This window comes from Teleopsis dalmanni, chromosome 1, assembly GCF_002237135.1.
Source record: "Teleopsis dalmanni isolate 2A chromosome 1, ASM223713v2, whole genome shotgun sequence".
Lineage (NCBI taxonomy): Eukaryota > Metazoa > Arthropoda > Insecta > Diptera > Diopsidae > Teleopsis > Teleopsis dalmanni.
The window spans coordinates 4767203-4783404 of record NC_051846.1 but is presented as its reverse complement, the minus strand read 5'-3'; the positions used below and the strand labels follow the sequence as shown (position 1 = coordinate 4783404).

Here is a 16202-nt window from a genome sequence, read left to right as displayed (position 1 = left end):
GAATTTGTTAAGAAGTAAAAACAAAATAATTGAAAACAAAATATAAATCAAAATTAAGCAAATAAAATAAAATTAATATTAAAAATAAATTGACAAACGTTTTTTTGCATATATTATATTACTATTAGCTTTTTTTAATTTTTTCCAGTTATTAAAAATATTATATTTAATAAACAATCACGAAGAAGAAGACCTATTAACTTTAAAACGTTGTTGATATATCTACATAAATCTAATAAAATATATCAAAAAATTATATAACATTTCAATTATAATGCACTTTCAAATTGTTCATCTCAGACCTTCTTAATCTGATTTTGTTGAATTAATAAAAATAATAAATAAATTCAATAAAAAATTTTTGTTTTCCAGATGAAAACATTGTTTATTAATATACTAAGTGTTTTAGTACACGTAATGTATGCTAATTATATTTGATAATTATAAATGTAAACATAGTATTATATTATTATTCATATGTATTTATTATATTTTCTCACGTAGTCAAAAAGCTTAAAATTTGTTTGGCACTTGTAGTTAACTTAAAATTGATTTTGGAAATCTAACTTTTCCCTAACTTATCTAGGAAGAAATCTATAGCTTTAACCTGGAATCTGTACATATAAAAAAACACAAAGTGCTTACTTAAATGGGGTTAAAATAAGGCGCAGACAATTGTCTCATGGGACCAAAATAATTTCACTGACTTTTGGAGAATTCAAAAGGGCATAAGCCGAGTAAACAATTTAATCAACTCTAAAGTAGTAATAGTGAAAATTTTTTTAAGCAGCAGACAAGACACAAAAAGTTATACTGAACTAATGATAGATCGTTGTAAACTTAAATACAATTTAAAAAATAAGTAGCGATGACGACGATTCTGGTAGATTTAGCCATGAGGAATAGAACATAACAAGACAGTTAAATGCCACAATTTTAATTTTGATATTAAATTCTTAGTCTTAGACAATATTAAACCCACAACAGTTTTAAAAATTTTTAATTGTCCAAAATTGAGGTGATTTGTGAACTCTAATTTAATGATGGTGTTCCTAACAGCCAGTATATTAGCTTCCTCCACCGGTTGTATTTTATATGATCGGCACTGAGAAAACCCAGCAATCTACATCATTTAAATTGTAGTTTTTATTTAAAAACTATTTTATTTATTTTAATTTAACAATCTGCAGCTGCTGAGCGTTAGAAATTTTAGTTGCATCTACATCAGTTTTTTGCAAATTTCAGTTCGTGGTACTCAGTTTTTGCAATATTGACTGCCAACATCCTTTGATTCTGATGACTTTTATGAATTACTTTTATTTTATCATAATTGAATTTGATCTGTTTCAGCAAGTATTTGACCAGATTATCAATATACCCTTTTGGCAGTAAGATAATTTATTTTCACCTACACCAAAATACAAACAGCATGTGCCAGCAGCGTACAAAGATTACACATTAGACTTTATTGTTGGAATGTCAGTTGTATATATTAGATAAAGCATTGAAGAAAGCGGAAAATAACACAAGATCTGCCATTCATCTTTTTTTAATGGGATGATAATTCTAAATTTTTATTCGGAAATTTCGATTTATCAAAAAGTTTCCAAGTATCCTTATGAGTTGGGGGGTGGAAAACGTTGAGTTCGCTTTTTAATTATCAGTATCACTTACAAAACTTTATAAAATGCTTTCTTAATACGAAGTAATTTTAGACCTTTTGACTTTCTTTGATGTACAAATGAGTGTAACGCTTTAATTACTTTAATAAATTGCCGGACAGTGTAATGATTTGCTCTAAAATTCAATTGTTCATCTCAGAAAACTCTTACCCTAATAGTGACTTCGTTTAATTTAGCAAGCATTATACATATAGTAATTTTCTCTATGACTGGTAGCATACTGATGTTATAAAGAAACCAAAATGTAGGTATTTTGTATTTTGGCTATATTTTTAGTAAAATATATAATTCACTCAAAATAGCTCATTCTATTCAACTAAAACAGTTTAATATATTCAGAGAGCAGTTATTATTATTTTGATATTTAAAACTATTATTAATAAATAAATAAATACATTGAATGCACCAGTTTCATACATAAATATTAATCTAAAAATTGTTTAAATTATAAATATAAGAGATTATATGGATATATATGGATGCAGCCACATAAATATTGAATTATTGAATGAGTATTACAGTAGTTAATTAGATTAAAAATACTGGTTTTCTAATAAATAGTTGTTTCTTTTTTAATCTCAACTGCATTCTGAATGGTAAGATTAGTTACTCGCAATTAGTTTTTTTATATAAATACATATACATAAATAAATTTAAAAACAAGTGAACACATTTTAAAATTCTGAAGACTTAATAGAGATTTTTCTAGAAAAAAAATCTGTTTGCACAATTTTGGTTGAATACTGTTATGAATTTTCTTTCTAAAGTAGTTCTCCGCGCATCAATCTGAAAATAATTAAAAATAAGTTATTTAAGATTAAATATTAATAAATGCTCTTTACCTTTCAATTTTTTCCATGCAAGCATTTTCATAATCATGTACCCAATATATTTTATTTAAATTACATATTTCTTGTACATTATTCAGTGAAGTTACAGGTTTTTGATACCATTTATCTATTATAGGAATAATTTTACATTTCGCTTGATTTGCAGCTATGAGTTCCTATAAATAAAGGCTGTATGTAAAGTAATTCTTTTGTGTAAATATTAAGTATTTTACCTCCTGAATTCTTTTAGTATTAGTTTCTTGTTCATTCTCTATCGTTGAGATGATTAAAACGAAATACTTTGACTTACTAATACTTTTAATTGTTTCTACAGGGGATATAGTTACGTCGTCATTACTTATAATGGTAGAGAATCCACGCAAATATAGTTGCATCTAAAATACAAAAACTATTGAATTTATGTCCAAATAACAAACAAATTTATTTATTTAACTTACTTTAACAAATTTAGCTAACGTTAAGTCAGTGAATTTTGTATAACTAACAAAAACATCATTAGTTTTCTCCATTAATTTATTTAAATCATTCGCCTCTGCCAAACATTCATTCGGTATTCTTGTTGAATTGTCGATTTTATCCTGCAAAACATAATTAACATTTAATTTGCTTTTAATCATATATATTATTCTTAAGAATTACTTGTATTTTTAGGATTACTAAATTAGCTTCCACATTACCAAATTGTACCGACGATGTAGTGTCTATAACTGTTTTACATAACGGATTTAATTTTTGTCCATTAAGAAATGTACCATTTGTGCTTTGTAGATCAATGAGAGTAACGCTTTCAATGTTTACTTCAATTAATGCATGCTTTATATCTAAAGACTAAAATTGACTCATAAGTAATTCTAATGAATTAATTTGAAATTATTACTCACCTCGTCATGTATTGTTATACATTGTTGAGACTTTTTTTCATTACTTTTACCAATCAAATAAACAGAACCAGGCTCCAATTTATAATTAGATAATTTATTTATTTCCAATAAAGTATACTAAAAATATTTGTTTATTATTATTTAAAACGTAAAACACAAACCTAGGCAATTATACCTGTTGCTCCATTGTTAATTTAAGGCCAGCAATTTAAATTACGAAGTGCTTTTGACGTTTAATCAGCTTTTTGTCAAAGAATGAAAAATTTAAACAGGGTCGTTATAAAAATTATGTTGTGATGTATTTTAATATATATAACAGAGTTTATTATTGTATGATACCAGAAATTTTTTATTAATAATAGGGGTGTTTAGGATGTCTGTGCATCGTTGAATGTGCATCATTGTAAACTCAAATAAGCTTGAATACATTTAGTGCATATTAGTTTTAAAAATATTTAGGACCGCTAATTTTTGTTTTCGTATTTATTTACTTGTAAAATATAACTCAGTTTCAATATACATAATTTTGACAGTGTCAAGAAAAAGTTAAAAACAGAATATATTGACATTGTCTAATATTGTTAGACGTAAAATCAATTAATTTTATACATGTAACGATGCACAGACATCCTTAATACCCCTAATATGTATATGCACATTAAAATTGAAAGTTCTGAAATTCAACTTTCTAATTTTGATATTAAAAATATTAAAATACAAATTAAGCAAATAATAATAATGGTTACAATTAATTGCACATTGAATGCATAATATTCAATATTACTGATATATTTTTCATTTTCTGTAGTTTAATAATGAAAATATTTTTTCTATAAAGATTATTATATATGAATATTTTTACAGAAGGTGCTTTCGGCAGCTTTTAAATGTGGCAAAAAACAGCAAGTTGCTTACTATAAGCGCTAACCGAAATGTTATGTTCGTAAAGAGCATATCTTGCATATAATGCAAGCAAGTTAATTTTTGTATAAAAAAAATAATAAAGCTAAAATTAAAAAATAAACTGAATAATGTGCTAATATCTATGTTTAAAATGCAGGAAATTTTGATATTTTCTTTCCTTTTGAATAAGAATTAACTTGCTAGCAAGTAATAACTTAAAAAATTTAACTTACTTTTAAGTTATACTTCTTCACGTACTCCCAAAAATTTATGTATATATTTATGTGTATATATTTTAAATATTTATTTACCACAATTTTATATATTTCATTACCAAAATTTTCAAATTTGTGAAATCTTTTAATTTTGTTGGATTTCTGTTTACATTATTCTGACAGATTACTGGAATATGAACCATGTACCATAAAGGTTCACAATAAATCGCTTATTGCTTTGGTAAGATTTTTTTTTGCATTCGTTAAAATGTTTGGCTACTCCACATCTAGGTGCTTAGATAGAGAAAGTAGTGTTGTTGTTTTGTGTACAAATTAGCAACTTTAAGCTAATTTGCTGGTTTTTGTCACACTTAAAATACACTTAAATAAAGACTGGTCATCTTCCTTTATATGACGGTTATATACAAGGGAACGGTGCAATATTTTAGAAAAAAATATTAAGAAAAACTTGGCCCTTAGCAAAATTGATAAAAAATTTTTCGAAAAACTCAACTTCAACCAATTTAGTTTCTGAATCATCCTAGGTACAAAAAGAATTTATAAACCAATTTAAAAGATATCTAATAACTAATTGTAGAATAGAGCTATTTAGGCAAAACGTTTTGAGATACACTGTAATAATGAATTCATGAATAATGAATAATACTACTCAAGCTATTTAGATGCAATGTTTTTGAGATATATTGTAGTAATGAATACATATGTAGATCTAAATGAAGATTGGATATCTTGATTAAATGATTGCTGAATACCCATAATACTTGATATACTTATAATAATAAAATACAAATAAAAATGTAGAAAAGTACTTTAAAAATATATTTACAATTAACACATTTGCAATACTTCAAATAAATAGTGTTTTAGTGTAAGAAAAGTATTTTTTTGTGATACATATCCGATATATCTGTATATGTTTTTATTAATTCGAACTTTAAAATTTATTGTTGTTATTATTGTTAATTCGATAAAGAAACTTAATATTATAATTAACAAAATGTAAAAGAATTGTTGTTACTACCATTGCAGATCATTACATACTTAAGATATATTTAACATATATATTAAATACTTCGAAAGATAAGTTTATAATCAGAGATTTGAATTGCTTTCTTCACTATAAAGTTATAAAACTAAAATAAAACACACTAAGTAGAGTTTTTACCAATTTAATTAATTCGTTTTTGCTTAAATTAGTTATGACACGTATATATTAACTTTTAAATAGTTTTTCTCTTTCACTTATTTAATAATAAACAACTAATTTTTGCTTATTTTTTTTTTTTTTGTTTAGTAGAAGAGTGTGTTTGTTTGATTTCGAAGTAGATAATTTACTATTTGGTAATTGCATCTATTACCAAAAAATCATTCGGCCGGATGTTGGTACAGTAGCTTTCGTTAATATTAACCCCGGTATTTCGTCGTCTTCAATATCATTACTTCGTAGAGCAATTATATGAGGTGCATAAAAATAAATTAATTTTAATTTTTAACTTAAAAAATTAAAATAATTAAAATTATAATAAAATGATTAGCAGACTTACATATATTACAATGTAAGATCTATAGTATATGACAAACACAACATTTACAAAGTATATTTATTATAAAATGTATGCGAAATGCATGCCAAAATTTAATTACTTTGACTAATTATTCAAACATATTTATAAAAATTTATTTTTAAATTATAATAATAATAAATAAAGGACATTAATATTATATATTAAATTTAGCATTAATTTTAAGTTAATGATTATTTCTATTTTAACTATACTCAAATCCATTTGAGTATAAACATGCGCTTTTGTGCTGTAGAACAATGTACATCGAACCTCTTTCCACTTACAAAATCGGAAATAGTCTCGAAAAGTTATGATTACTTGGCACTTGGAACGATATACACAATACATATATGTATGAGCGTAGTAGATATGGGCGAGATACATTCACGATTTCTTTCAGGCATTTATGGAGGCACAAGTAGATGAGACTTATTTATGGTCTACGAATAAAGTGTAGAAAGCAAAACAAGAAAGAAAAAGAAAAGATAAATTAAATATTAGAAATGAAAAATTTATTTAAAAGTAAAAAAATCTATTAAAATAAAAATAAATAAAAAAGTAGTAAAATATATGACTTTTTAATTTAAATGTTTTTAAATGAAGCCATAAACTTATATAATGAAATTAATGAACGAAATAACAGTACAATTATTTGTTTTTCACCTAATTATCAGAATTATATTAATTAATTAATATTTCAGCTAAATTATTACATTCGCTTAAGTGACACTGATAGAAGAATAAGAATATAACATATGGGTTCTAACTAGAATTATAAATACTCACTATTATAAAGAATAGTCGTAAGACTGTTTAAATTAGATTCTACAACCATAAAATAGCTTTTTTATGTAGATATAAACTATAAATATACTTTTTTATTTTCACAATTAAAAAATTTTGGTATGGCTTATAAAATCGGCTTAGTGATATTAATGATGCAAAACAATAAAGAGGAATTTAAATTTCATCCGTTGCGAGCTAAAAAGCTTAGTGTTTCAATAGATTATAATAAATAAGCCTTTCTTACTGTTATTGCAGTAATAACAATAAAATATATTTAAAAAAAAGGTGTACATTTACGTTTTTATTACAATATTCGTTGACCGTCTAGCTACTCTCATAAATAAGCAACCTCCTTTTGGTCCGCAGATAAGATTTGTACCTTAATATTAGGTCATTTTAAAACATAGAACGTAGCGATTGTTATTTCTTGAGATATATCTCAATTAGTTAAGTTTATTTAGAAGAATAATCTATTACTTTAATTGCTTTAAGACAAATGTTATTAGACATTTTAAATGTTGAAAATTTCAAGAAGGTAAAATAGAGGCAAAGAACAAAATAATAAATTACAGTGAATTATATTGTTTAAAAAAGTTTTATATAAACTCTTAAATATTTTATCTGTAAAACAAATTAAAATTAAATTATTAAAATTATTATCCTAAAGAACCTATACAACAGTTGTATGTTTTTATCAATAACTGAGACTAAATTATAAATTAATGAATCGATTGTATAAATTTTTGTATAAACTTCTACAAAAGTTTTAAATATAAATTCGATATTTGTTAATTTGAAACGTTCACTTAATTAAATAGGTGGAAAATATCTGATTTAAATTTATTCAATAATTTTATTAATACAATACCTACTACATTAGCTTCTTGCTGGCATAAAATCTAATATAGCTAATAGTTCTAGTTTTTCACATAATGCTTTACTGTAGTATATTTTGGTAATGAATAGATAAAATGTTAGTGTTATAAATGTCTATAATATATAACAGTTCTATGCTAGATACATGTGTTTTTTTTTGTTATACGTACATATTTTTTAGTAAGAGCTATTATATTATTAAAAATATAAACGTAACATGCAAAATAAAAAAATACGACACAATTGAAACTGTTACAAAACAAACAATTAAACAATTAATTTTACTATTTGTAGAACAAGCAACCCTTTCTTCAAACATTTCACATCCCAACTTTTTCGAAGCGAAATGGTTCTAATTTCTTTTTTCAAAATAAATAATTGGAATTTATTTGTTTTTTTTTTATTTTTAAGCCAATATTTTATTTTTATTTATTCATTTTATTTTACTTAACAAATTCTATGTAAATAAAATTAATTTGCACAAAATAATATATTACAGCAATTTGTTAGTTTAGGAAATTGTAAAAATATCACTTAAAATGAATATATTTATTTTAATATATTTAAAATTTACAATTATTAAAATTGTTATATCAAAAGTAATATTGTTTTTTTTTATTTGTAAATTTTGGAATTGCTTTAAAATTTTTACTAATTCAATTTTTGTTGCTAATTTGTGGACGGTACAAATTAAATAAAATCGTGTTAGTTTTATTTAAAAATTTTTATATAAACTAATTTTCAATAAATGTGTTAGCAATTTATTTGAAATAATTTTAAAAAGCAGTCGTTTTTCGTAGGTAGAAAACTATTATTTAAATTAAACTTAGTTTCGAAATATAAAATTCAATTAATCAACTTTCAACTAATCACAAGGCAAATAGATTTTGTTAATGAACGAACGATTTTTCTTGATTTAATCAGGCTGCGCGCATTGTCATGTTGATTGTTTCGCTCAGTGTAGCAAAAACGAGTAACGGTTATTTTTTGAAATTGTTATTTGGAAGTTATTATGATTTTTTTAGCAGTTGGGCAATGTGTTAGTATGTAAAGCTGTTTGATCTTAATTACATAGTTCTTTAAAATAGTAGAGAAGTATATGAAGCAGCAATATCACCAACACCTTGATAAGCAGCAACTGTTCGAAAAGTTATGAAGCGCAAACAACAATTTAATTGGATATAGTATATAAATGTAGCTCTTAATAGATCAATTTAATGAATACATTTTAGAAAGCAGCAATGAAATTTATATATGAGATTCTTGCAAATAATGTCTAATGCAATTATTCCTTTGAGTAGAATGTGTGAATAGAGTGTTCTGTATTTAAAATGCTTTGATTTTTAGGCACTTTACTTTTTTAAGGCACTGCTTTTAATACTACAACAAATTGTTGATTTAATCGTAATAATTTTTTTTTAAATTGTTACTTTTGCTGAGTAACCATATTTGTTTCATTTTAAATACACAACACTTCTTCTTCGTGTTCTTAAGCAATAATTTACTGTATGGAAAATGGTTTGTGTCTATGCTTGACAGTATGGTGAATAATTACGAATGCATGTATTGTTCATGTAAAATATAAGTTAAAAATATAATAATAGCAATATGGAACGTTCACCATGTGGATGTGAAAAAGTTATAGAGTGGAAGCTATAAGGATTAAGTCATTTGATTCTTCATACATAACAATATTTTTTTATTTCTATTTATTGGTGCTTACTTTTTGATGAGCGATCGAACTTTTTTTAAAGTTCGATTTAAAATTGTTTTGTTATTTGCATTGTTGGTGTTATTGTTGTTTGCTGCCAAAGTCACAGAATTGGAGGAGGAGTTGGAAGGCGGCTTAATGCCATTTTGACTGCCGCGATGCACATGCGCCGCAGCTCTTGTTTGGTTTTTTGTATTAGAATTAATATTACTGCATGATTGTGAGTCTTCTCGTTCGTCTTCAGTTGAACTGATGCCATCTGGGCTTTGTCTTGTTATTGCAGTATTTTGCCGCATGGAGTTTCGTTCAGGAGTTGTGGATTTTGCAACACGTTGTGGTGGCAATGGTTGGGTTGTTCGCGTACCACGGCTTAAGTCAGGTGTTGCTGGTGTAGCAAGATTTTGCATACTTTGTGTACCTTCAGTTGGAGCATTTGGTGCTACTAACGCTGAAAGTGTTTGCTCATCAATGAAATGATCGAGACTGCGGGATTTACGATGTTGTGTATTTGCAGGTAAATTTAATGTAGATTTTTCTCGCCTTGCTACAACTTCAGGTTCTTTTAGTTCTGACAGTGAGCTCAATGAACAATTATAATCTTCGCTTGGTTGTAAGGTACATGTCGAACTGGCATTAGTTAGAGCAATACTACCCGCTGCTACTAAAGCTGCAGCTGCTGCAATGCGCTGATCTGTTGTCATTGCTTCGTTGCTATCGAGCAACTCATCTACGCTATGTGATCGATAGTTTCCTGCCTGCACGTTTTTGTTTACAACTCCTGTTGCAGAACTACGTCTCGGTGGCCGATAGGCAAATGGTGCCACATTCTGCATTGAACCACCTATTGGCAGCGCCTTTGGTTGCTGTGTCCTATACGGAGAAATAATATTACGCTTGGAGTTACCATGACCAAAAATGCTTAGCTGACTTCCACTACCACCAGTTGCACTTAAGATTCCACTGCCACTTAAAGTATCTCCGCCACCTATACGTCTAATCGGTGATGATGATTGCCGATATCTATTTGCCTGGCGATTAGCTGCTAGTTTGTGATTAGTATTAATTAAATTAATATTATTATTAAAATTTGTATTTGTATGTGTATTTGTATTTGTATGAGTAAGTTTACTACGACTACGAAATTGTTTTTTGTTTTCTCTTAATAATTTAGAATTTAAATGATTTAAGTTAGTTACTTTCGAGAAAGTAGCATAAGGAGGAGAGGAAGATAAACTACTATTATTAATATTCGAAGAATTTTTATCATTTTCATAACAATTTTGGGTGCAATCTAGTCATTCAATACTTGATCGCCCCGTATTTGTAGTTGGTGTTGTTATTTGTGTCCCACCTTGTCCACCGCCATTTGCTGTTCCAACAATGCCGCTACCGCCCACTACAACACTACTTCCACCACCACTGTTCTGGTAATCTGAATCATTGCTATGCATCCTTTGATACGTCACCGAACCTGGAGTGCCAGGAGTCATTGCTACTATCCGATCGATATTCTTCTCCCCGCGCATGAATCTAAAATAAAGAAACAGATTTAATTGTTAATAAATCAAAGCTGCTAATATTTCTATATAACAAGAATAATAAAGTATTATAAAAGCTTACAAGATTAATTACATTAGCTAATTAGTATATTAATTTATTTCACCTTTCGAGTTTTTCTATGCAGGCATCCTGATAGTCATGTATCCACGTGACACCATTAAAATGACAAACACTACGCATATCTTCGGGTAGCTTTTCTAGTTCTGGCCACTTAAATTGCTGATCGATTATTGGAATAATATTGCAATTGGCTTCTAGAGCGGCAACAATTTCCTTTAAAAATCAAAACAAATTAGCACTTCCTACTAATTTTTAAATAAGTTTAACTTACTCTATGCACCCAATCCTTGCCCTCTTCGTCTTCCATACAACGTTCTAGCGCGTTTGGCGTTAATACTAACACGAAATTTTTCGCTTGTCGAATACTGTTTAAAAGTCCATTATCGAATTTGCCTGCTTCCAAGCGCTCAACATCAATAAAGACGGAGAAACCTCGCAATTGCAAGTGTACCTAATATGAATAAAGGTAATACCAATAAATATATAAGTCTATAAATATATGTATCAATTTCTATATACATACCTTTAGTAAACTGGCTAATTGAGAACCATTTGACCTTCTGTAACTGACAAATACGTCCAAGGTTTTTGCCATGTTTTCCTCTGATGAACTTGGAAGCGAGTTTTCCAGACTCTTAATGGCATTTAATATACGCAGTCTATGAATTGAATTTTTGATGCCGCACTCAGCGATAAGCATATCCTCATTAAGCTTTGATAAAGACATCCTATCTATGCCGGCATTTAGCATTGAATATGTATAAGTGCAATATTCGGGACCAATTTCGTATAGAAAGTGGTGCATCTTAGCCGTATCCTTAGAAGAGTAATCAGCCATACGTTTGAGATTTTGTAATTCACGTTCGAAACGCTTCAGCAATATTCCATTGGAAATACCAATATCGTCACGTAGATTGTGATCGTTTAATTGCAGTAAGAGATCACCATCAACTTGGGATTCTTCAAATTGTTTCACGTATTGCATGAAACCAATTTGCTTCACCCATTCCTGTACATCCTCAACAGACCATAGTGGCACCTGTTGAGACAGTTTATGTGGTACTGTTTCGCCAATAAGGCGCAAAGCTTTGGCTGCAAACTTTGAGGCTATCGCATTTGGACAACTTGCAACAGTCTTAAGTGCTTCAATAGCGCCAATTTCACGGAAGATTTCTGTATTACCTTGTTCACGCTTAATACCAGCTTCCATGCAAAAATGAAAAGCGGCTAAATTACGTGCTTCTTCTCGATTTGAACTGAGGACAGGAACAAGACGTTGTAGCCAATGTTTGCTCTGACCATGTGCATGTGCTAAATTTGATTTAGCAAATTCGGAGGGATCATGTGTAGTAACGAAAGGTTCAACCAAGTCCAGACAACCGGATTTCAACACCTCCGCTTCAATTTCTTTATTGGCGACTAGTACGGCAATAGCAAGGCAGGCGTAATATTTAATGTTATCATCGTTATGGAACGCCAAAGGAAAGAGCCACATGGGAACTTTACGATTGATCATTGCTTCTTGATTATCTTTACCGCCATATAATGACAAGTTAGCCAAAGCGCTAGAGCAATGCCGTAATGTTTCAACATCGCTTGTACGACATTCAAATAAGACAGCATCCAAACCACCCAGCTTAATGACATCGGAACAGGTAACTTCAGAGTGTTTGAACAAGTGTTCTAAGATACCTGTGCCTACGCGTGAATGTTCTTTGTCTGATTTCTTTGTGCAAACGCAGGCAACATTAACAACTTTATCCAAACCATTATCTACGACATGTGTGCGATTCTCGGTGGTCAAACATTGTTCCAATAGCTTCGCAGATGAATATTGAATTTTCATATCACTTTGCACACAATTTGTCATTAACATATCTAAACCGCCACTGTTCCTAAGTGAATTGCATAAACTGTAGCCCAACTCATGCCCATGAGTTGGAACAGCCCACGCACTACGCATTACTTCATTAATTTTATCTAAATAGTTCTGCTGCATTGATGTGCTCTTCGCATCCTGCAGAGTTGTCACAAATGAATTTAACACATTCGAATACTTAACAATGGCTTGTTCCACGTCACGTGGATCGCTTGCTGATGTTAGTGAAGTTAAATCATCTAACTTGAGATCACTTATCTTTATGAGTTGGCCGTTCGTTGCTGACATTTGTGAAGAAGAAGAGATCATACTGCTTCCCGAACTGGATACACCTTTGTGTGACATTGTGTAGTTGGATTGCGAAGCTGACGATACGTGCTTTTCTTGACTAATGATGCCATTTGAAGTCATTGTTTGTGATTGTTGGGATTGTGAAATTGCTTTCTTATCGGCGGAGAAGGTGTCACTTTGAACTTTAATACTAGAGGCGGCAACATTATTGCTGGCTTGTTGTGTAATATCACCCGTGCGCAATGAGAGCGCTTCCTAAAAATAAACAAATCAGTTTTTTTTAAATATATTTCATTTTGAATTAATAATTTATAATTTGGTAAAAATAATATTATTAATATACAAAAATGTTTAATGCTACATAAATAGTGAGAATCTGCTCGCAGTAAATAACACTGAAAATCTATTAGAGTAAAAAAAGGAATACTAAAGAAATATAATATACATAATTTATAAAATATAATATAAATATTATATATATATATATTTATTTTTATAACACATAACATAAACATTATACAATTGTTATATACATATAAAGTACCACTATGTAAAAAAGAAGTTCGACTTATGGAGACGTCGAGTTAAAGAATTTTTTTGTAATTGTATGTAATTTGCTCTCTAAACCCTATTGCACTCTATATAATTCGAGTTATAGAAGTTGGACTCTATATATCATTTCGGAAAATTTGCATTGTTTGAAAAATATTTTCAATGTTTAAATATATCAAGATCATAATCAGTTTATAATGTATTAATAAAAAGAAAAGTAGGTATTGGTTAACTATTACTTATTATTTACTTATTACATATTTCGGATATAATATATCTTAGAGTTACGGTGCTAGATATCGTTTTGTTATAATAATCTTTGTTTTAAGATAAATTATTCTTAGTATTTAAATTTATAAATAAATTAAAAGAATAAAAAGGAAAGTCAGTCGTAAAAGTTTAGTAAAAGTTATAGAGTTTTAAAATATTTGTGTAGTATAATATAGTATGGTATATTTCAGTATCTCCTGATGGAATTTTTTTTTATAAATAATCTGTTATAAGTACAAAAATCTCTTTAATAGTCAGACAGCGCAATTTTATTTTACAAACTTAGTATTATTTAAACCCTTCTCTCTCATGGATCCTCATCAAGCTTATTAAGAAAAATGGCTATTTCATCAACAGAATAGATAAATAATTATTATACTAAACAAAAGACCAGAATGTCTGCTGTTGAGAATTTCGATGAAAGGACGTTCAGGTTTTCGTAGTTAGGCCACAATATATATCTTCATGAAGTATTCTTAATACCCTTATTTCTTAAAGGCAAAAGTAGATCTTTTTAGATCTTTTTAGACTTGACTTATAAAAAAAAAAAATTTGATTTATAGTTTCATACTTTTACTGGCCGAGCCAATATTTTGGTATTTTTAGATATACAAGATAAGTTCCATATGTAGGATTAGATAAAGGAATTTAAATTATATACATATTATTTAAACTGATTAAAATCGTGGAACTTAATATTAATTGGTTTTGTTTGGAAGCATGTTACTACCTGTTTTTGTTCAACCTCTATAGGAATTTCACGTATATTCTGATAATTCCCATTATTGGAGTTATTATTGTTTTGAGTATTGTTTATAATTGTATTTTCTTGATTATTGTTTCCTGTTGTGGAGGTAGTGTTTGTGTAGTTGGTAGTGTTGTTGTTGGTGGGAGTTGATGTGGGTAGTTGCAGTAACGGTGAACTATTACGTACAGAACGTGCGGAAGAAGATGACGATGAGGAAGAAGAAGTAGCGGACATAGCAGAGGCGGCGGACATACGTGATGCACCGGCAGACGCGGACGCCGAGGAACTTGAAGCCGATTGCGATGAAGATTTTGACGATGAAGTTGAAGATGTTGTTGATTGTGATTGTCCGTTAGTTAGAGAATTTGTGTTTGTTTGTAAAGGACTATGTCGTCCTGTTACTACTTGTATAGGTTGAGGTGGCGGAGAAAATGGGCGATTGGCATAACGGCTATTACTGTTCGTTCCACCCGTTGTATTTACCGGCGGCGGTGATAATGGCATTTCGACAATAGGACTAGGCGAACGTGTCGGTACGAAATCGGATTGACCGCTCGAACGAAAAATGCCTTTACGTATTGGCCAAGGTGGCTGATTCGACATTTTTATTATTTATAGCGAATTTTGTAAATTTTTATTTGTTATATCTGACAAGTTATATACAAATCACTTTTGTTTAGTTTATTCGAAATGATCGTGCTTCTAATGCAATTTATTTTCAATGTCAAGCTTAACGAAAGGCCACCCGCGCAATACCTATATACAACATAATGTATGAAAATAGCACAATTTGGTGAAAATACTAACGAACGTACACACAAACATACAATATCTAGAGGAAAAAAAGTAAGAAAATCACAAAAACATGCAGACAAGCGTAAATCTATTCAACAAAAATGAAGAAAAGATACATCGTTGAAAATCGTTTGAATTGATAGCAAAGGGTTTGCTAACAATTAATAGAATTTCTTAATTTGAAGGATTTATAAATAAATTCTAAGAAAATTTCTAAGCTATAGTGAAGTTTAAATAATTTTCAAAACTGAACGAACATTAAAACGAGACCTTTAAACACATGCAGCGGCAAAGCTTACTCGTATCGTGTGTAAACGGTAACTCATATTTCTTAGTTAAGATTTTCTTAACGGCTTTCGTTAAGTTTTCAAAAATTGAAATTTTATTTCTCTGCGGATTCTTGCGATTCTGTGGATTCTTGTTGGTCTTTAACTTGTTTTTATATATCATAAATCTCACATTAAATATGTCAAAATATTCTAGAAAATCACGTTAATTAGCGAATTTATAAAATATTTTCATGACGTTTTCTATTCTTCTTTATTTTTTGTTTTTG

General features: G+C 28.7%; 2 protein-coding genes across 6 annotated transcripts in view; both read right to left on the bottom strand.

Moving 5' to 3' along the window:
- Positions 1–2215: 2215 nt before the first annotated feature.
- On the bottom strand, positions 2216–3660 carry LOC119669730 (NAD(+) hydrolase sarm1-like). Its single transcript, XM_038079741.1, has 7 exons — positions 3590–3660; positions 3415–3531; positions 3173–3361; positions 2971–3111; positions 2746–2907; positions 2525–2688; positions 2216–2468 (listed from the first exon to the last, which is right to left on the bottom strand). Exons 1-7 carry the CDS (start codon positions 3599–3601, stop codon positions 2444–2446), a joined length of 810 nt encoding a protein of 269 aa, XP_037935669.1. The 5' UTR covers positions 3602–3660; the 3' UTR covers positions 2216–2443.
- Positions 3661–5827: 2167 nt separating this feature from the next.
- The window catches only part of LOC119669729 (NAD(+) hydrolase sarm1-like), a 37430-nt gene continuing 27055 nt past the window's right edge, over positions 5828–16202 (bottom strand). For 2 of the 5 annotated variants that reach the window (XM_038079736.1, XM_038079739.1), the window contains exons 4-9: positions 11635–13536; positions 11383–11562; positions 11155–11324; positions 10843–11021; positions 9504–10533; positions 5828–5992 (exon numbers count right to left, since the gene is read on the bottom strand). In XM_038079736.1, the coding sequence (XP_037935664.1) occupies positions 5908–5992; positions 9504–10533; positions 10843–11021; positions 11155–11324; positions 11383–11562; positions 11635–13536 (3546 nt within the window). In that variant the 3' untranslated portion in view covers positions 5828–5907. Of the gene's footprint in view, positions 5993–9503; positions 10534–10842; positions 11022–11154; positions 11325–11382; positions 11563–11634; positions 13537–14833; positions 15510–16202 lie in introns of those variants that run through there. The other 3 variants (XM_038079738.1, XM_038079740.1, XM_038079737.1) reach the window with 3 other exon arrangements.

Coding starts and splice junctions, on each gene's coding strand:
- LOC119669730 (XM_038079741.1), bottom strand. Junction 3,112..3,172: donor TAGTAATCCTAAAAATACAA/GTAATTCTTAAG, acceptor TATGTTTTGCAG/GATAAAATCGACAATTCAAC. Junction 2,908..2,970: donor CGTTAGCTAAATTTGTTAAA/GTAAGTTAAATA, acceptor TTTGTATTTTAG/ATGCAACTATATTTGCGTGG.